The sequence below is a fragment of the Corvus brachyrhynchos genome, unplaced genomic scaffold (genome assembly GCF_000691975.1).
Source record: "Corvus brachyrhynchos isolate BGI_N302 unplaced genomic scaffold, ASM69197v1 scaffold255, whole genome shotgun sequence".
NCBI classification, from domain to species: Eukaryota; Metazoa; Chordata; class Aves; order Passeriformes; family Corvidae; genus Corvus; species Corvus brachyrhynchos.
This window is the reverse complement of record NW_008238358.1, coordinates 4,320,619-4,341,932: the sequence shown is the minus strand read 5'-3', so window position 1 is coordinate 4,341,932 and position 21,314 is coordinate 4,320,619. Positions and strand designations below refer to the sequence as shown.

At 38.8% G+C, this 21,314-nt stretch overlaps 2 protein-coding genes across 10 annotated transcripts in view; one reads left to right on the top strand and one right to left on the bottom strand.

Moving 5' to 3' along the window:
* The window catches only part of HNRNPA3 (heterogeneous nuclear ribonucleoprotein A3), a 24,120-nt gene extending 12,416 nt beyond the window's left edge, over positions 1-11,704 (top strand). For 3 of the 9 annotated variants that reach the window (XM_017735583.1, XM_017735581.1, XM_017735578.1), the window contains 10 exons: positions 2,450-2,572; positions 2,663-2,809; positions 2,892-3,102; positions 3,347-3,436; positions 3,497-3,604; positions 3,734-3,814; positions 4,512-4,658; positions 5,493-5,618; positions 5,701-5,772; positions 5,859-8,265. In XM_017735583.1, coding sequence (XP_017591072.1) covers positions 2,450-2,572; positions 2,663-2,809; positions 2,892-3,102; positions 3,347-3,436; positions 3,497-3,604; positions 3,734-3,814; positions 4,512-4,658; positions 5,493-5,618; positions 5,701-5,753 — 1,086 coding nt within the window. In that variant the 3' untranslated portion in view covers positions 5,754-5,772; positions 5,859-8,265. Of the gene's footprint in view, positions 1-2,449; positions 2,573-2,662; positions 2,810-2,891; positions 3,103-3,346; positions 3,437-3,496; positions 3,605-3,733; positions 3,815-4,511; positions 4,659-5,492; positions 5,619-5,700; positions 5,773-5,858; positions 8,266-8,817 lie in introns of those variants that run through there. The other 6 variants (XM_008634733.2, XM_017735582.1, XR_001862380.1 and 3 more) reach the window with 5 other exon arrangements.
* A 2,295-nt stretch (positions 11,705-13,999) lies between these two features.
* On the bottom strand, positions 14,000-20,626 carry NFE2L2 (nuclear factor, erythroid 2 like 2). Its single transcript, XM_017735577.1, has 4 exons — positions 19,131-20,626; positions 18,877-18,972; positions 18,347-18,526; positions 14,000-16,391 (listed from the first exon to the last, which is right to left on the bottom strand). The coding sequence occupies exons 1-4, from the start codon at positions 19,395-19,397 to the stop codon at positions 15,183-15,185; spliced, it is 1,752 nt and encodes a 583-aa protein (XP_017591066.1). The 5' UTR covers positions 19,398-20,626; the 3' UTR covers positions 14,000-15,182.
* Positions 20,627-21,314: the final 688 nt, after the last annotated feature.

Here is a 21,314-nt window from a genome sequence, read left to right as displayed (position 1 = left end):
CGGGCCTGCGCAGAGCTTGGGTTGTAGGGGGGTAGGCTAAATTTGAGGCAGAATGAAAGATCTCCGCCTCCGCAGAGGCTTCTAGTGTGTCTGGAAGCCCCTCTTAACAGCTATGGGGGAGAAACGGTGTCTTGCCGACTAAAGGCAGGCTGGGCGTTCTTGCAGCTGCTCTCCCCACCCCCACCAAAGGAGTGCTGCAAAATGGCGTGCTGGCCTGCCGTGTCAGCTGAGCAGGAGGCAGCCTGCTGATTCTGATAGAGCAGGGTGATAGTTACACTAAGGGAGAGATGTGTTGTGCAGGATTTTCTGTCCAGGAGAGACTGCTGTTAGAAATAACTTGTAGCAGGACAACTGAAAAGCAGCATCTTGTGTGATTGAGGACAGCACTCTGAAAACTACAGTGAGAACAAACTGCCTAAAAAAAAAAATGCCTGATTTCTCCAAGAAAGTGTAGCCACCTATTTTTGGATAGAGTTCCTATAATATGTATGTGTCCTGAGGATAATTTCTTTCTAGTAGAACAGAGAAGCTGTAAACAGCAGTTGTTCTTTGTGCTGTACGAGAACAGCAGTTCAAGTGCACATAATAACAATAAGCAGAAAAGAGCTTCATTTTTCCTTACCTGAAAAATCCTCTGATCATTCTTTTAAGGTAAAAGCACTCTTGAGTTGTTAGCTGAAAACCCTTGTAGCCTTGAGGAGTATGTGTAGAAGAGTTTGAAACACTTAGTGTTCCCAGCTTTAACATAACTCAAAACTGTCAGTAGATTTTTTTTAAAAATTGCAATTAGCAACAAATAATGCTTGACCTAAAGCAGTTTCTATATGCAGTAGGTATGTAATCCTATAAAATTAGAAGTTTACATGTAGTGGGAAGGGAGTTGTTGGGGTTTTTTTATACCTTTGTAGTCGGGATCACTTTAGAAGACATTAGAAGCTTTACTTTGTACTCATGGGACGACTGACTGCTAAAGATTTATATGATGATGCTGAGGTAACAAAGCCTTAAATAGAAAGCTGTTTGTGAGAATGCTGGGATTCTTTCTCACAAAATTCAGCAGATGTAAGGGCAGGGATTTACTTCCTGGATAGCTTTTCATAATCTTAGTTACTGTTTCCTGTAGTACAACCTGAGCATTATAAACCAGCGGTTTGCTAAAGCACTGTATAATTGAGAAACTCTCACTCAAAGGGGCGTAAGCTTTCCTGGCCAACCCTAGCAGCATCGCAGAAGTTAAAGCACTTCAGATTTAAAGCAGAATGTCTACAGATAGAAGTCTGTGGCTGGTGTTACGTAGTTTGCCTCTCAGAATAATACTGCATATAGTCTGGTTTAATGCCCTGCAGCAGGAACAGTGAAGGCTGTTGAACATTGATGCTGCAGAACTGAAGTCATACACAGCATAGCTGGCAAGCACCTTGTGGAGTGTTTTTACATGCACAAAAGTACCCACTTGCTGAATGAGATTTTAATAAGACTTCTCTGACGATAGGAGTTGTAAAACAAATTTTTGTAAACTCACTGTCAAATTCCAGGCCTACTAAAAAAGTGCAGCATTGAAACAGCAGAAACACAATTGTACTCTTAAGCCCATTTCAGCCATGTGATAAAAAACTGAGCTTGCAAATTTGCACCTTTTAAAACGTGACTGATCACATATAGGCAGTGTTACCAAGAGCTATTAAAACTTGCTTGTTCTGTGATGCTTGCTAAGTTACCCATCTTATTCCAGTGGTTGTACCCACTACTGGTCATTGATGAGTTGTTCATGGCATTTTTTTGTCTGTAAGACATAGGTCCATATTGCTTCACATTTGACAGGTATTTCTTATAACACTAAAATCCACATATGTACTTGCACTTTCTTGCTTACGTGTACTCCAATCATAAAATTATGCAAGTACAAAATTTATAATTTTAAGGAATTTAGAATTGATATGTTTCTTAAAAATGTGTGAAAGTAACCTTTCAAAATGGACATCCCCAAAGAGTAGACACTCAGTCTGAGCAGGACCCTTTTATTCTTGCATACCGCGTCCTTAAATTTTTTATACTTCCGCATAATTATGTTTCATAAGGTGTCAGAGCTTGCCTTTATCTAACAGTGCGTCATCCCCAGTCCCTACAGCGCGATCTGCAACTCAAAGATAGGCACAGAGTGAATGCACTTCAGGGTGCTGGGGAGCAACCAAGTTACGTAGTATATGGAAATCCCTTTACTGTTTGCATTTTAGCACTCTTAAGTTGTTAGTTAGTGTTCTAATTAAAATCACACCTCATTAAGTGTTTACTATGCTGCTGTCTAAACCCATTAGAAGTCATTGTTTTTATGTAAATGTATTTCACCTATTTGTAGTTATAATGTGCAAAGATAATTTCTAGTAATTCAGTGAAATTTTAATTCTGTGGTTTGTATTCAAAATATGTTTCCAATTTTTTGATTTTCTAGGGCCATGAGCCAAAGGAGCCAGAGCAGTTACGAAAGCTGTTCATTGGAGGTCTGAGCTTTGAAACAACAGATGATAGCTTGAGAGAGCACTTCGAGAAATGGGGCACGCTCACGGACTGTGTGGTAAAGTCTCTGTTGTTAGTTTGTGCTTTTGAAAGGATTAGGTACTTAAAGTAGCACAGAAATGCAGAGTGCCTCCTTGTGTGTTTGCAGGTGATGAGAGACCCACAAACAAAACGTTCCAGAGGCTTTGGCTTTGTGACTTATTCCTGTGTGGAGGAGGTGGATGCTGCCATGAGTGCTCGACCACATAAGGTTGATGGACGCGTGGTTGAACCAAAGAGAGCAGTTTCAAGGGAGGTGAGTTAGTGTTCCAGTTAACTGTATATCCTAATCTTTACCTAATAATTTAAAGCACTGAATGTCATTTTTGGTATTGCAGGATTCTGTAAAGCCTGGGGCACACCTCACAGTAAAGAAAATATTTGTTGGTGGAATTAAAGAAGACACAGAAGAATATAATTTAAGGGAGTACTTTGAAAAATATGGCAAGATTGAAACCATAGAAGTCATGGAAGACAGGCAGAGTGGAAAGAAAAGAGGCTTTGCTTTTGTAACTTTTGATGATCATGATACAGTTGATAAAATTGTTGGTACGTAACCTCTTTAGTGAGAAATGACTTATGGGATAAAAGTGTTCACATAAGATTTCATAACAGCCATGTGTAGAATGAGGTGTTTGCATGATCAGCTGCATTACTGTTGTGTAAGGGATAGGGTTGATTTAGTGTTACTTTTCAAAGCATGCTCATGCCTTACAGTAGCTTTCTATGAGAGTTTTACACTATGTTGCTGTGGTGTGATTTTCTAACTTTCCTATTTCACTATTTTCTGTAGTTCAGAAATACCATACTATAAATGGACACAACTGTGAAGTGAAAAAAGCACTCTCAAAACAAGAGATGCAGACTGCTAGCTCTCAGAGAGGTGAGTTGTAGTTGTGCATAGCTATTTTGTGTAACAGGTTTTCAATTAATGTAATTCAAGTGAAATATTTTGTAGGTCGTGGGGGTGGCTCAGGCAACTTCATGGGCCGTGGAAACTTTGGAGGCGGTGGAGGGAATTTTGGCCGAGGAGGAAACTTTGGCGGGAGAGGTAAATGGCTGGAATAGTAGTATAGAATGTGATTTATCTTTTGGTTGGTTTTTTTGTTTCCTGTGTCAGTTGGCTCAAACACTTGACATGTGTGTTCAGGAAAACATTCTCATCTGTTTTGTGTTCTAGGAGGCTATGGGGGTGGTGGTGGCGGTGGTGGGAGCAGAGGAAGCTTTGGGGGTGGTGACGGATACAATGGATTTGGTGACGGTAAGTGTATTGTTCATTTCCTTTTCTCCCCAATGTTAGAACCAGCTGTAAGTCTTGCCTTCACCTTGAAAGCAAAGTCTATTTTGGTGATAATGTGAAAATGGCGATAACGAAAATAAAACGTCTACATTGTAGAGCTGTGAAGAATTAACTTCTTTTTGTTCTCCCCACAAAATAATGGGTGGAAAAAATACTTGTTTGTATTTACCCTTTAAAAAATCTCGTATGACAAGGTCATGAGGGAGCTGTTTATTATTGAGAACTAAGTAAAGATTCTGATGTCAGTTGAGATGACTAAAACTGAATAAAGCAGTAATCAACTGTCATACCAGAAATGTTTTCAGTTGGCTCTTAAGATTTCTTTTTGTGGTTCAGTAGTATCTTTTTCATGATGCAGTTAGGATGAGTATCCAACATGCATCTGAAAAGAAATACAGAAATTACCAAAAAGCAAAAAGGGATGAGACAAGTAGCATGTAATTAATTACTTAGGTCCTGACTTTATGGGCATGGGGTTGTTTTTTAAATTAAATAGTTTAGATAAATCATGCAACCACAATGAATATAGTACAGGGAAAGTGCCGTGGGTCATTTTTACTGTTCAAGTGTGTTGGTTTGGGGTTTTTTTGTTAAATGGATCTTTCCTTACTGGTACTTAGCTTTGGTGTGTTAAGTTTGACTCTTCTTCTGTTCAAAGGTGGCAACTATGGAGGCGGTCCTGGCTATGGCAGCAGAGGAGGTTATGGTGGTGGTGGAGGACCAGGATATGGAAACCCAGGTGGTGGATATGGAGGTGGGGGAGGAGGATATGATGGCTACAATGAAGGAGGAAATTTTGGTGGTGGTAAGATTGCAGCTTTAGTTTGACATCCATGGTTCTTAGGTTTCATTTTGTAACACCTGAAATATGGTAATGCATAAAATGAGTTATATGAACAGGTTTTAATGTAGAAGGCCATGTTGCATAAAGAAAGTTCTTTTCCATGTGGATCAGCTTTGATAAAGTACAATGTTGTTTTGCCAGGGATGTATTTTTCAAAAAGCTTTGGTTATGAATCTGTGCGTGGAGGCAAAGTATAAGAATTTTAAGTTTTGACCATTTCAAGTATGTTGTCCTTGGATACCAGGTCACAACATGTAGATCACATCCTCCTTTGTGAAGACTATACAGATTTCTATAAGGTTTTTTTAATTATTTGCCCAAAATTTGGGGAGTTCAGCTGCTAAAAGTGCTATATACTTGCTGTACTTTCTGATGTATGTGTGCAGTATGTCCATTACACTTCTGTCTTTTGTTGGAGTAAATAGTCATGTACGTTACTGTCATACATGCAAGGTTGTGCAGTAGAAGAACAGTGGTGAAACCTGTTTTTCTGACTTTGGGGGCCTTAATTTGGCCTATTGGGTTAACAGAAAATTGCCTACTCAAATGTGCTTATAATGTGATGTGTTTCATCTTTGATAAAATACCAATTTCTAATAGTAAAAATACCAAGGGTCTTCGTTACTTGTGCAAGTATTGCATAGAGGTTTTCATAGAGGTCACATCAAAATACATGAACTTAATTTTAAGTTGTTCTAAACTCCTGCAATTTATTTTTACATTGGATGTCAGAATTTGGTGATCTTCATGTCCTAAGTGTTGAACAAACATGGCTTTATAAATTACTTGTTTCAGGTAATTATGGTGGAAGTGGAAACTACAATGATTTTGGCAATTACAGTGGACAACAGCAGTCTAACTATGGTCCCATGAAAGGTGGTGGCAGCTTTGGTGGCAGAAGTTCAGGCAGTCCCTATGGTGGTAAGTGTGATTCTGTACAGAAAATATTTTTTGAGTTAAAATCCCTTGTTCATGTATTTCAGTATACACACTGTTTTTTTAGGTGGTTATGGATCTGGAAGTGGAAGTGGGGGCTATGGTGGTAGAAGATTCTAAAAATGCTACCAGAAAAAGGGTAGGTGTAATGCATATTTATAATGATGATTAATAATGTACAACTGTTCACTGAGAGTAATAATTTTCTTATCCTGTATTCAACAGGCTACAGTTCTTAGCAGGAGAGAGAGCGAGGAGTTGTCAGGAAAGCTGCAGGTTACTTTGAGACAGTCGTCCCAAATGAATTAGAGGAACTGTAAAATCTGCCACAGAAGGAACGATGATCCATAGTCAGAAAAGTTACTGCAGCTTAAACAGGAAACCCTTCTTGATCAGGACTGTCATAGCCACAGTTTGCAAAAAGTGCAGCTATTGATTCATGCAATGTAGTGTCGATTAGATGTACATTCCTGAGGTCTTTCTCTGTTGTAGCTTTGTCTTTCTTTTTTCTTTTTATTTTCCCATTACATCAGGTATATTGCCCTGTAAATTGTGGTAGTGGTACCAGGAATAAACAAATCAATGAATTTTTAACTTTTCAATATTTGTGTAGTTCAGTTTTTCCACATTTAGTACAGAGAACTCTATAACAGAAATGAAATGTAGTTTAGGGTGTTTCCTTGTTAGTTAATAGAGAAGATAAATGCATTTCTCAATTACTATTTTGTATTAATTTAAAGTTAACAGTAGAAACACCTATTGATTTGCAGTCTTAAGGGGTCTAGTCTCAGTGTATATACGTAACTGTCATTGACATGAGTTACATAGGCATACAGAGGGAAAACATCTGTATGTTGCATTATAGTTTGTTTAGATGTATAACTAGGATTGAGTTACTCAAATTAGTGTTTGTGAATCATAGAACTAAGCTTTACCTTAATGAAAATTTCAAATTACTTTTTGGTTTGTGCATATTTTTTTAATTTGTAGTTCTGTATTAGTACTAGCGCTTCAAGAAAATAAGGCATGATAAATATTTTAACAAGACCAACTTTAGACACATGAAAGCTGTCTCCCGTCTCATTTGAGATGCATAAGGGATAACTGAAGTTGTTTAAGTCCTGGGTGAAGAGAAAAAGAAATTTGCTTTTTACCTTTATATTTATTGTAATTCCCGAGAAGTTAAGGTGGGGGGAATCAAGTGCCTGTTTCCTTGGGATATACAATGATTCTGTTTCAATAAAACTATACTTTGGGGAGGGTGGCTTGGAATTTTCATCCCCTTTGTCCCCATTTCCTTCTCCCTCGCACCAGACTGCACTGTTTCAATTAAATGAGGCGTCATAGTGAGAGTAATAGGTATGTTCCTCATAATTTAATGGCTATATACTTTCTTGCATGCACCCTAGGCAATTTTCTGGACACATTCTTCTGACTGGGAGCCAAGGGTAGCTCAGGTGTAATCACTGACAGTCCCAGGTAATGCGTTTCAAAAGCCCATTCCCCATGGGCTCTTTAATAGAGTTCTTGAGCTGTTTCCCTGGCAGATGTGTGTGCTAAGCTGAGAGCTCACAGATAAAACACGATCTAGTTCTATTTTACCCACTAGAAACTCCCACAACGTAGAGTGGTACAGCCCCGAGTTTCCACAGGCAGAATGATAGTGTGCTACAACTGGATTTGGTGCAGTGGAGTAGAAAATGTGACCAAGTACATACGGCTAGAAATTGTAATTCATTCTCACTTCTGACCTCCAAATTAAGGCACTGCAGTCTGTCCTGTCCTCATCTGATGTGAATTCTCTTGACTATTGCCAGGCCAGTGCTTGCTGTCAATTCAGACTCAGAAGAGTAGGGACCCAGTCAATAAAAGAAATACTCAGACACTTGGCAATATGTATTGGAATTACTCACGCCTGTTTCACTTCTGGGTCAATGTGCAGTATAAGGTAAATGCAATTCCAGTGTAGGAATGAATCTGCAAAGATGTATGAAATTGCTCAAGGCATAATCAGTCATATTAATAATGAATTATAATTTTTAAGAAGTGGTAGAAAAATAAGTGTGTTGTTTGAAAAAAATTAAACATGTTATTTAAACGCTGTTATTGGAGTGTATTTAGACTGCAGTACACTAAAACAAGGAACCAGTGTCAAGATGGTAGCCTCCAAAAATGGATTTCTGCTTATTCTTGTCTGTGGAGTTCTGAAAGATCTCAAAAGTTAAAGCAAGAATTGGTGGTTTAGTGAACGCTTCTGTTGTTGTACATGTTCATTTGGGCTTGGGGTGGGGGGGAGGCTGTACTTCAATAAAGGCATTTTTTAAACAACCCATTTGAGTTTGAAAACATGGGAAACTAAACCACAACTCACTAGGGAGTGAGACACCTAACTACCGACTTGCTTTGTACATTACCATGCTAGAAGATGTGTAGACTTGCACCTGGGGCCTGCATCTGATTGCAGGGGCAACTGGAGGATGGGGTTGATTTCCCTTCTGACAATTGATCTGGTATTTCTAAATTTTTTTAGAATGTATTGACAGTGTTGTTTTTAACAGGGCCTCTTGTAGCTGTACTGTGACTACAATGTTAACTTTGAAAAATAGTGTTATAATAAACTTTATGAACAAGATCTGTATGCAACCTTTTAAGAGATGGATGTAAGTGACCGCTTTGTAGGTGGGTGGGGTAGCTTAGCTGTTGTTTGTGACGTGGAAAAGTGTAAGCCATGAGGACAGTGATCCGCCAGCTTTACAGAACCTAGGATGTACTTCTTTGATCCATACATTGCTAAGGAGACTCGTAAGACAGGACTTCAGCAGCCTATTGAGTATGGAGAAGTCAGCCTAATTAAAGAATGACAAGGCAGCAGGAGCAACAGCTTCAACTTCCAGAAAAGTGAAGGAATAAGATACTGTGCTGATAGTGAGCAGCTTGCCCAAGGCTAGTTAAATCTGCTTATCACAGCTGAAATATCGAAGAAAGTCTAGCAAGAGTTCTTCACCTTTTGGAACCTCCTTGAGTGATAGCTACTTGAGTTGACTCAAAATCAATAGGTCTAGCATTTAGACCTGAAAGGAAGGGCAATGAGCATAGGTAAGGTTTGCCTTTAAAATTTTTCATGAATTACAAAGAGTGGTGGGAGGTTTTTAAACAAGGTAAGAGTAATTTCTTTAATTTTCAGGTTGAATGAGAAGCTGCTGCTTGACAAAATGGGGAATGTCTTGCACATCCTCTTCAAATGAAGGTTTCTGACTGGGTAAGATTTGTAGTGTATAGTAAAATGTGTTTAACCCTTATTTCCTTCTAGGCTTTCCTTTGACAGCCTTTTAGTATCAAGGGAGGCCATAAGTACTAAGCAGCAAATATTCCAGCGTACGTCATCCAGTGTTTCCTGTTCTGGATGAAGGCTGCTTGCTGGCATAATTCCTATTAAAGAATCTTCTGTTCCTGGCAGATACAAAATTGCTTTGTGTCTGAGATCAACAAAACAAATTGATGTTTTGAAATAATGTGTTTTGGTTACTGGGGAGTGTGCTGGGGTGGGGGGAAATTGTTCTGTACCTTGTCACAGAAAGAGGTGCCCCAGAGAAGCCCAGAAAGGCAGTGACCCTGAAGTGGTTCTTCAGTTCTCAGCAGTGTGTGACATGCTGCTGCTGCACCCATTCTGGGAGGGAGCTTGGCATTGGTGCAAGCTGGGATTTCCCTCCTACATAGTGGACCTTGGCTTAGCAGGTGATGTTGTATTTACCTCCACAAATCAAAGAGCTCCCTTTGAGATTCTGGGTGCTTTTAGGCAGGATAGTAGAGACCAATACTGTCATGATACCGAGCTGAAACCACAATGGCATTTGTACAGGTGAATGGCAATAAAAACTTCTTGTGGAATCTTGATTTTACCCAGATTGGAACATGTATTAACTCTTGGAACATGTATTATTTCCATTTCTGCATCCTTGGTTGTTAGAGGTCTTTTTATAAAGTACTTCAGCATCTATTTAAACTTCCCAATACATTTCTGAGCATGTGCATTCTTAGGAAGTCAATTTCTATTTTAGTGTTGGTTTACTTCAGTAGCTCTGAAAGTAGTCAAATGGAACCTGCCTAGTCAGAGGCAGTTGCATGTCACAAACTGATTCAAGTATTTAAACTTTTTACCTGCTGCCTATAGGCTTCCACAAAGTAATTCCTGACTTTTTAATATACAATTAAATGTAATTTGGAAGTAATACAGGGAGATTTTCATAAAATCAGAAGCTATTTAATTGAAATTCTCATGATGACTGCATATATTTTTTAAAAAACGACACAAATTTGTGTCAGTCATAATCTGAAGCTGCAGCAGTACAGTCACAGTTGCCTCAGTATGGTAATGTGCCAGATAGCTTGTTGCTGAGGTGACAAGCTTGCTTTCTTAGACCTAAAAGTGGGAGGAAACCTGTGCTTTTGCTGTGCGTGGCAAAACTCCCACAGGCACGTGTGCAGCAACAGGTTATGGGGAACAGCATTGCCCCTCAGGTGAGGGCAAATGCTCATGTACTTGAGTGGTCTTTGGATTTTTTCAACAGTAAAATTTTGAAAATGTTTTGAAATGGGTTTTTAACAAAAACTTTGTAGTTTACATTCTGGTACTAGGCCTGTGTATAGAGCAGAGCTCTACTTTTCCACATTGCTGCAGACTTGTTCCATGCTCTGGACAGGTCTTTTTGCACCGCATACAGAAACAGATAATCACTGTTAGAATTATTTTCACACTTTGATTTATAACACTCTTGTTAGACTAATTTGCTGAATTCAAAATTCAGTTATTTATAGCCAAATTTGTTCAGAAATAACTTTGACCAAAATAAACACATTCTTAGGGGAATACTTGGTCAAGTGTATGTATCTCTGTCCAAGAGGCACTTCTAAGAGTTAAGAACGTTGTTTCAGGGTCATGCTTTTGTTTACTGGCTTCTATTGAAAATAGCAGCTGTAAATGGAGATGGGGATATGAAGATGCAAGTGTAACGAAGCATTGGTCCCTAAGCTGCAGTTGTACAGAGATTTACTTGATAACAAAAATGGTACTTCCAGGTAGTGATGGGGGTTTCCCCAAAAGCAGCCCAGATTGATGGAGAATTGGTAACTCTTATTACAGAAAACTGAAATTAAACACGGCATTTTAACTTTGATATCCTTTCAATACGTAAGGTTCCTAGTCTTTTCAAGCATTGACTGTGTGACGTACTGACATGCTGTCTTTGGTTCCTGTGTTTAAGCCATTAACATGTTTTCATGTACTGTCTACACTGAGGTGGAATATTCACAAATGAGTCTGTGGTCTCTGACAAGTGTGTGTATCTTAAATTGTGTGGAGCATGTGAGATCTTGAGTGTCACTGAAATTCAGGTATCTGATGGATGATTCTTTTTCTGCTGTGGGTGCTACAGGTTGACATCTCTCTCTATTAGCTTTTTCCTGAACTAAAGTATCCAAGTATCTCCATAGAAGAAAAAATGGCCTTCATGTAGAAGATAATATCGCAAGATTGGAAACAGAATAAAATGGTGTAATAACTGACAAAGACTTCAAGAGCAATGGTGCTAGTGTGCTGACATCTTAGAACTTGTGGTTAAACAAGTTAAAATAGCATGGAAATTTAAAATTTCAGTATAGTCCATAATGGATTGAAATTTGTTAAAATATTTCAATTTTGTATCAGAATAAAGTGTATATTATCAAATGACTTACAATCTAAAATGTGTTGGCATCACCTTCTTTTAGTGCCGTGAAGAGCACGAAGTGGTCTTGAATTATTTCAGCACGTTTTCTTACAGGATCATCTTTCTGACTTGGGACTGCAAGCCAAAAAATTTTGGTTTAGCCTAGTGTTTCAGCTTTACTCTTAATAGTTTTAAAACTGAATGTTTTGATCAAGAAACAAATGGTCTCTACGTGGCAGCTTGTCAACGTATGAGGTCAGCATTGTGATGCTTTAGATTTGGCAATGTCACTAGTGATTCTCAGGTTTGGGAACGTACTTTGTACCTCAGTAATAATAATAATAAAATGAAGGTTATAGTTTGCAATCTGATGTTTTTATATAGGTAATGTGGAATTTTTTTCCTTAATGATGTTGGGTGTTTTGATGAGAGTGCAGCATTCACTGTGTTGATGATGTGAAGAACACTGGTTTAAACTGAATGCAAGTTGTCACAGGCCGAGTTACTTTAGCCTGATTCTTCACCTGGTAAAATTCAAACAAGGCTGCTGTGTTAACTGCAGGTTTCTTCTTGTTGCACTTTTGTTTTGGTAATGGAAGGAGTATCTTTGTATTATGTTTTAGACAAATGGGTGGTGCAGCCTGTAAAGGCTGTAAGCATGCTGTTTGCCTTTGGGTTTCACCTTAGTGAACAAATTAAGGAACAAGTGGAAGTGCAGGGCAGGAGTTTACTGAGGTGTCTGTTTTATAGCCGATCTGTAATTAAAAGTATTTCTATTGTAGCTGTAGACAGAATTTTCTCTGACAGACATTTGATAGTGTAGTTAATGGCAAGGGGAACCCAGGAGCTCTTTAGGTGCTCTGTGCTTTGCCATCAGCCCTGCCTGTGTGTAAGAGTTACTGTGTATCAGTGTTGAAAGACTATCCGGGGCCATGGCTCTGTGTGCTTGCTCCTTGATGCCTATGCTCTAAAATTGCCATCCTCAAATATGGATTAGTCCTCTTGTTTTAAATGGCAGCAGTGTCTTGCATTCCCCTAGTGCTCAGCCAGGCTTGGCAATTGTTGGGGTTTTCCTTTCTGAGCAGTGCTGGTGCCAAAGCTGGGAGGCACATTTTAACAGCATCAGAAGGGAAGATAACCCCCGCTGCTGCAGTAGTTTTGATGTAGGACAGCCAGGCACCAGCTAAATTCTCTAGAGCAAATAAAGTCCATTAAATCGAGTCTCCAGGTTTTCAACCATTATTGCTGACCATTTACTCCAAGCAGAGGAGTGTTTCTGCATTCAGAGTGTGTCAAGGACGGGGCAGGGGGATGGCCTGGCACACAGCTCACACAGAAGGTCAGGTAAGCAGCCTCAAGGTGCAAGCTGGATCACCTAGATCTGCATTTTCCAGTGTCTTCTGCAAAAGCACAGATGTTAGTACTTGATGCAACAGGTTCCTAGTACTCATGAGATGCTGGAAAGCTGAGCCGAATTTTTTCATTACTCCACTGTATTTGCAGTGTCCGACACAGACAATTTGCAGGGCAGAACCTCACTTGAAAGTCTGCAGCAAGTAACTGTATGAGAAGCCTCGTAAAATCTTTTTCTCTTCAGGTAGGTAGGGCTGGAACATCTGCAAGTCCCAGGTTTAAGTACCAAAGACTTCCTTCTGGTCCTGGTACTTGGCAGTACCCCTGCCTTTTAAAGACGATGTAGTCAATAGGATCATGGCTCTTGGTGTTACACTGCCCTGGAACAAACCTACCTTTGTGGTGAAGCTGTTCCTGCCCTGCTTTTCCTCCCCCTGCTCTGCCAAGGCAGAGGGGCAGGAAGAACGTGTTTGCACCAGGTGCCTCTGCTATTCAGAACTGGTAATTGAGTTCACGGAAGATGGAGACAAGGTGACAAAGTTGTGGGGTAATAAAACCAAAAGTTCGTTGTGAAGTTACACTGACTGATGCTACTGTGGCCAGCCAAGCAGTAAAAGATAATCTGCCATTCAGTGCATCTGGGGAAAACCAAAGCTGGTACCTACATCACTGAAGGCTCCAAACCAATTATTGCTGTTCAGGTGAGAAGGCTTGCAGGCACTGCAGTGTTGTATGAAAGCAGCAAGCAGCACAGAACAGCTGGAAATTGGAATCCTTTCACAGCAGCCTGTGACACAACAATACTTTCTCTGCTTCCTAAATGCACAGGGTTTTTTTTTTGAGGACACTCAAAAGGTCCATAAAAAGTGATATGATGTAGAATTGGGATGATATGAAATTGTTCTTCTAGCTTTCATAGCCAGCTGAGAGGCTTTCTGATTGACATGCAACTCCAGCACAGTTAAGAAGTTTGGGAATAAACACATCAAGACTGAATTCAGGAACAACCTGTATCATTTTACTTAACCTAACTTTGTGAATAATGAGCTAATGGAAGGCTGGATTCCTAATCTGATATCCCTCTTTTAAACCTCTTCTACTGTATTATTAAACCATCTCTGTGGGTCCTATTCTACCCTTTCTCAACACCTCCATTTCCTTATTTTGGAAATATGTACCAATAAAGTTGCAGAGCAACTTTTTTTTATCTATTTAAATGACATTATGCATAACATTGCAATAGATAAATTCCTAAAATGATATAGGTCCTCAGTGGCAAGAAAAAAATCACTTCAGATCAAGCATGCCTTTCAGAATTTTCACAGGGATGAAGATAAAATTTTTAATGTTCAGATCAACATGTCTTACAAATTACGCACTTTCTGTATTGAAAAAATCCAAAATGCGTTCCTTTGAGTAGTAAACAAAACAATGCTATTTATTTGCCCATTCTTTATTCTTTTATAAATAATAATTTAAACTCCACAAAGCTTTTCAATTCACTGAGCAGAGATTCCAAACAGTGCAGGTGGCTGGCTGCTAGACTGCAGTTTTCCGTACGCACCAAAGTAACAGCAGGGACAAGTGATGCTCGTTGATTGAAGTCAGAGGCACAGTAGTGTAGTTCTAGGAGAATTGCTCAAAAGCATACAGCAAGTTTAGCTGGAAAAAGGCATAATGCTGGCAATGCTTTATCAGATTTTAAAAGCCTTTGGAGAAAAGATCTCATGAATTTACATAGTGTTCAAGGAAAACAAAAATGTAAGCTTAGCATAGACTTGAAACTTTGTGTTACATGGTCTTTCCAAAGGTTATTAAAATGAAGCTGAATGAAGCATTAGTAATGCTGACACTGCTGTGTGATTGGTTATTATGCTACATGAAGACTTAGCTTTGGAAAACTAGCGAGGATTTCTCTTCTTTAGGGAAATAAATGTGTATGAAGTAGATTTAAAAAAGTTTAATGAGCTGATAAAGCAAAATCAAACACTGAGTGTCAACTTTTATACTAAATTAATATATTAAATATAAAGCAAGTATAAATGTATAAGAAAAATGGGAAACACTATTGCATATTTATAAAAAATATCAGAAGCCATCCTGGTTGTCTTGCAAGAAATTATATTTAGAAGGCTAAAATCATTTATATATATACCAAATAAATCTATGAATATAACAATAGATAGGAACAGTATATAAATATGGCATATTTAAATATTTACATATATATGGAAACTAATCAAAGTGGTGCTATACGAAGGAAATGTCTGTTATAAAAATCAGATTCAAAATTTTGTATATGCCCATCTGCATTACATGATTAATTATCAACTTGCATCTTCCATAAACTAATTAACAACTTTAAAATTATCATTGCATAGACTTACTTGACAAATATTACTTAATTTTGCATTCCACCTCACAGTAGAAACTATCATGATAATGATACAAAAATAGTAACTCAGAGAGCAGTAGCCAGCTGTACTGCCCTTCAAAGTTTAGTCCCTGACTTCCTGCTCTTAGGAACAAGAAAGACATTGCCATCTCTAGTTTGCTGCAGTGAATATTCACTAGGAGAGTAAGGCTTTCCATCTTCATCACGTAGCATGCTGAAGACCTCGAGGTACAAGGTGGTAAATTGCTTTTTCATTTGATGAAGGCTCCTGTCATGCTCTCCTTTTTCCTTAAGCAATTTCTCTTTCTCATCTTTTAGGTTACTCAAATCATGCTCCAGTTCTACTATATTTTCCAGTTTTCTTTTACGGCAATTTTGAGCAGCCACTTTGTTCTTGCCTCTCCTGCGTATATCTCGAATAAGGGTAAGCTGGGCTTCATTGAACTGCTCCTTAGACATCATTTCACTGAAGTCCGCAACAGGGAGATTGATGATTTTTTCAACAGGAAAAGGGATCTGCAGAGCTCGTGCTCTTTGCTCATCTCTTGTGAGATGAGCTTCAAGGCGGCTTGGAGGTTTATCTTTTGTGAATGGAGCTTTGGGTTGGCTGGGAGCCAGAGGGGGTTCTTTCTTTGGTGTGGTTGTGCATGGCAAACTTGGTGTTTGAGTGTTTGGCCCTAAGGAAGAAAACACCTGATCCTGGAGGTGCAAAGAGTACACACTAGCACTGCTCGGCAGCATACTTCCAGGAGCACTATCCAGGTCTTCCATTTCAGAATCACTGCAACCCAAAGTCTTATCTGCATAGGCAGATGATTCCACAGAGTGTTCCGGCGATGCTACGCTGGAACTTGCATTCAGTGAAACACCAGAGTCAGAATCGTTACATTCTGCTCTGGTCCCTGAGTGGCTGCCATTAAAAGCTTTACACAGTGCGAAGTCAGAAAGATCAATAGGTTCACTTAGAATCTCTGCCAGGGATTGACTGATAGTGTTCCTTGCTGCTGCATCACCGTTCGCCTTTGTATCAATAAAGGTGGTGTAGAAATCCTCACAGAAATCGGGGTTTGAAGGGGACGTGTCATTTAAAGAGTTCACACTCAGAGGGTTGGTGTCTTCTGGTGGCAAAATGCCCGAAAAGGGGCCCTCCATACCATCCAGGAAATCTGGACTGCAGTTAAGTTCTTTTTTCAGTACAGGTAATGAGCTGCAGTAACTGTAGCTGTTGTGCATCTCTGCTGGCTTGGTTTCAGGGCTCGTGACTGTGCTCACCTCAGCCAGGTTATCATTTTCGATGTTCAGGCACTAGATGGGAAATGCAAGGGAGAAGTTGAGCAACACGTCTCCAATTGACAAAACCCTTTCCTACAACCCACAAGCATTAAATGGTAATCAGCATAGACATAAAGGGGTTTTATAACACTGCTATAGTCTAGATGACTACAGCACCCCTGTACTGTGAAGAGGCAATCAAGGAAGATGACAGATACCAAAGGAAGGGCACAACATAACTTGTTCTAGACAAAGCAGAGCCTCTCAAGCTCAGAGCAAGATGCTGAAGATACCCATTCCAATGTGTTATGGAAACTGCATGGAGCCCTCCTGTTCTGGTAACTGCTTGTGGGGATCCTGGAGCTGCCAGGTCTGAACTTCTCACAAGCACCACTGCTAGGAATGGCATGGGTACAGAAATGTGGAATTCCTCAGTAAGACTTAATGAGCATTTATACTAAACAATTACTTCTAACACTATTGATTTCATGTCGCAGTTCCTCAAAAGCAAGATTCTTCTAGGATTTACTGAATGAAGTAGCTGTTCAGCAGAGAGAAATGTAATTCTTGGTGAATAAGAACAGTACTAACATGGAGCCTGGCAAACACACTTTTGCTCAGCTGGCTAACACCACCCTAACAGCTGACATCAGACTGCTCCACTGATGGGCTTTCACAGGCTACAAGAACAACTTTCCAATGGGGTGGGGCACTTGCTTAACTGAAGTTGAAATAAGCAGGCCTGCTGTCCCCCAGGAATCAGATAATTATCAAAATGATTCTGTTTCTCTGAAGAAGGGTCCACACACTGATTACTTAACTAGAGGTTGTTCAAGGTTTAAGCTAAGATTTTGAACGTGAGAGCTCTATTTTTCCATTTCTCTACATAATTTGTAAAAGGCAGTGCCCTCCATTTAATTATCTTTTTTTTTCCAGAAAATTATTCACTTACTATTCAGAATTACTGCAATAATTATTTTAGTTTGGTTTTTTAATGTATTTTCACCATCACTGTTGCCTCTTCACAGCCACTTGCCCTTGTTACTTATGTGGGTCCTTTAAGCCTAACACAGTAATCAGGTTAGAAAACTAGAAAAATATAAAAAATATAAAAAGATGAAGGGAAAAGGTAGAATGGCAGGAAAAACTCAGTTCCTGCAAGTTTTTCACTTAATTTTTTTGAAATATGATTCAGATTTATGGGCATTTCACCAAGCAATCATCTCTTGTATTAATAGCATAAAGTAGAGCAGCATCATGCTGGAAAGCATGATAACATTCTACAGTATTATATTTGAAAATAAATTTATTCAATTTTATAGTCAAATATAAGGGAAATAGAAATATAAGGATAGGCTAAAAATCCCTACATATCCTCTGTATTAGCAAAGTGATTTTTTTGTTCTTTTGAAATATCCAGTTCGTGTACATTACACAAGTTTTTCTTACTGAATATATATAAACAGCATTTATATAAATATACCTGACTCTTTTGTGTACCTAAATATATATTCTATTATCAGCTTTAAAAAAAACCTTTTCCTTAGATAAAAGTTGAAATCAAAAGTAATCATATTCACACAGACACTGCCAAAAAGCCCCCTACTATTTAAAATAACACTTGTGAAAACAATTCCTGTTGTAGATCCATGACTCAGAAGTGTCCATTTTTGAGCAGCTGAATTTTAACCATGATCACGCTGTAACAAGTTGCACACAGAGGCAAACAGTGACTTGCTAAACAAGAGGAAGTTTTGACTGAGAAGTTTCATTAAGGCTTATCCATAAACAACTCATTTCCTTCTTCCTACATGTTTTTCAAGATATTATTTTTGAAAAAATTAAAGCTCATATTGTTATAAGCACCCTACAGGTGTAGAACCCGTCATTATCACCATCTGTTCAGATGCTATTGTACTGCCTTCTCCAAAATACTATAGTCCTCCAAAAATATCATGCTTTGCTTTTCAGGTGCTTATCATACTAACCTGTAACTCTGGAAGGGACAATAATTCTTCCCAAACTTGCTCTATGTTCTGCATATTCTCTGCATCAGTGGTTGGAACTAGATCAGGGGATTCAGGTGGCTGAGCTTGATCAGAAGAAATGAAGGCTGGGTTGCTATTGACCTGAGCAGGAACCAGTGACTGAAATGTAGCTGAAGAAGCCTGAAAAGTTTAAGCAAAAAATTAAAAAGCCAAACAAAACAATGATAACTAAAAAACTCATTCAAAAAACTAGATGTGCATTTTCCAAAGCAAAAATCTAGCTTTTGGAGTTCTACCATTTCTGCAGAACAAACAGGTATTTCTTAAGAAAAGCTTCTTTTTTTGTAAATAATGGAATAATATAAAAATAGGCTCAAGCCTACTCACTGCTTTCTATGCCAGCTGGAGCCAGCTTGAGGAAAATACTCAGATCACAAATCAAGTCTTATGCTGAAGACAAATCTTAGAGAAGATGTGAGACTGACCCTGTGGAAGACCACCCATGAAACCACGGTACTGTGCATTTTTACCTCATGCTCATCTATAAATGGGAATGCTTCTGCCAAGAGCTGCATGCAGTCATCAAAGGACAAGGCCTCTGCTTCTGGTTTTGAAGGCTCTGTGGCCTAAATAGGAAAGTTATGAAAAAAGGTTACTGCGTCTTTGAATAACTGAGGATCTTCCATTACAGCAACACACGCAAATTCATTTTAGGCAGCCACGAGTATCATGCCTTCCTGTGAACGGAAAAAGGGTTAAACACACTCAGAACACTGAAGTTTACCTGTGAGAAAACACCGGATGGCTCAGTATCTTCTGACTGAAGGCACTGAGCTGGCTGCACAGGAACAAATTCACCTGTCTCTTCGTCTAACTCCAGCTGAGCCAGCAAGGCTTTCTCCTGCTCTTTTTGGAGCTGTTCTTGTCTTTCCTTTTCAAGTTTCTTCTGTTTCTCGAGTTCATACTCCTTCTGTCGCTCACTAAAATCAAAAACTTCACGTCTTGCCCCAAGGTCTATATCTTGCCTCCAAAGGATGTCGATCAAGTTCATGTCCTGCAACAGAAGTGCTTTTTTAAAGTAAGTTCCTCCCCAGCAGACCTGGTTTAGAACAACAGCAAAGCTTTAATCTCTGTGTCAAATAGGTAGACTTACGTAACTGAAACTTATTCTCTTAATCCTACAAAATTACCAAAATAAAATATGGTTCTACATGACCTTTCTGAAGTGTGTGACCTGGTGCTTTGGTTTCTGTGGCCCACACACAGGCTCATAGAAACCGAGAATTTATTACAACTGGTAAGGTAATAAAAGGAACTAGCCAGAGGATAAATATATTCTTCTTTTTCAACTTAGAAAATATATGAAGATACAGAATGAATTTGTCACAAAGAAAGTAATTTTTATGAGAAAAGAGAGAAATTGGGAAGTTTGACCGTGCACATTGTTTTCCACATGTTCTCGTAAAACTGCAAAAGCTGACTAAGAAACATGATGGAGGCTTCCTGAAGTAACAATAATAGCCATCCTGCAAAATGCATTTTGGAATATTAATGATCTTAAAGATCAGCAGAACAGAGCTTCAGAGATGGCAGAGAATCTGGTTTCAAAGACACCAAGTGACATAACATCACTAGCACTCAAGACAATTATTAAGACTTTTACTAGAAATTGTAGTTTAAAGCTTAGTCAGTGTTGATGTTCTAAATGTGGTTGGTTTGGAGCAGCTGAGTATAAACAGTGGTCGCAAGGTCTCAGATACTGTTAACCAGTTGGCCCCTGGCTCATCAGAGTCCACTGTTGTCAGACAGCTAACAATGACCTAGATTTCTTGGAAATCAGTTGCCCTTGCACCTGTAGTGTTTCAGGAGACAAATGAAATTCTGCTATTTAGGAAAAAGCAATTGTTTGATACTATTTGCTTTGTCTACAAATACTTTTAATTTATTGCATCAGGAGTTTTTATTGGGGGAGGAGGGCAAGGGGGTTAGTAGATTATTTTATTTTTGTTTTTTACTGTTCAAATAGTCAATATTTTTAGGGCTGAAGTCTAGAGTATTTTCTTCTATGAAGAAAACCTAACACCCAAAATTTATCAATTTGTATGCCTGCCGATATAGAATTTTATTACTTGGTAGCCACATTTCTCAACCAACCAACCAGCCAACCATTCAGCTGGTGCCTGGAAGTTTTTGATTTTACATCATGTTTCATTATGCTTAAAATTACCCTTTGGGCAGCATGTGAAAATAATGTTCAGTGTTGGTCATCCTCATCAGATTAACACCTTACAAGTAATACACCAAACACTGCATTTCATTTAAACAGAACCTTCCTGATTCACTCAGCAGCTCTACACCCAAGATACAATTTTTTTGCCATCGTATCAAATTAAAACATTCCCTTCTCTCTAAAGGTTATTTTCAAATAGAAAAGCAAAGTAACCTGCATGCCAACTCATGCTGCCATTCAAAATGATCATGTCTGTACAACAGCTATGACAAAAAGCTTCAAGCCAAGTCCACATTTGAACAAACCAATTCAGTGTCCTCATTTCACTTGGCATGAACGACTTCTATTAATAAATTAAAAAAATGTATTTTTACTAAAATTGGGTAACTACATAAAATATCTTTGTGTAACACAATGCAGGCACTTCCAAATCTAAAACATATTTAATATACCTTGCTGGGAGACACCAAACTCAGCTTTAATGGCCAGCAATGAAGAAGCTGAAATTATTACAGTGGCTGCCCAAGACAATGTTTGTTTTTTCCAGACTGGCAGGGTAAAACAAACTAATTAAGTTCTGCAGTAATTGGAGATACTGCAATATGGTATAGCTTCATTAAGGGCCAGTAGTTTACCAGCTGCTCAGTGTCTCCTTCTGCAGCAGATCCAAAAGTGCTTCCTAGTCTCTGAGCATTTGCAATATGTTCTGGATAAAACTGCAGGATCTGGATTTTAGGG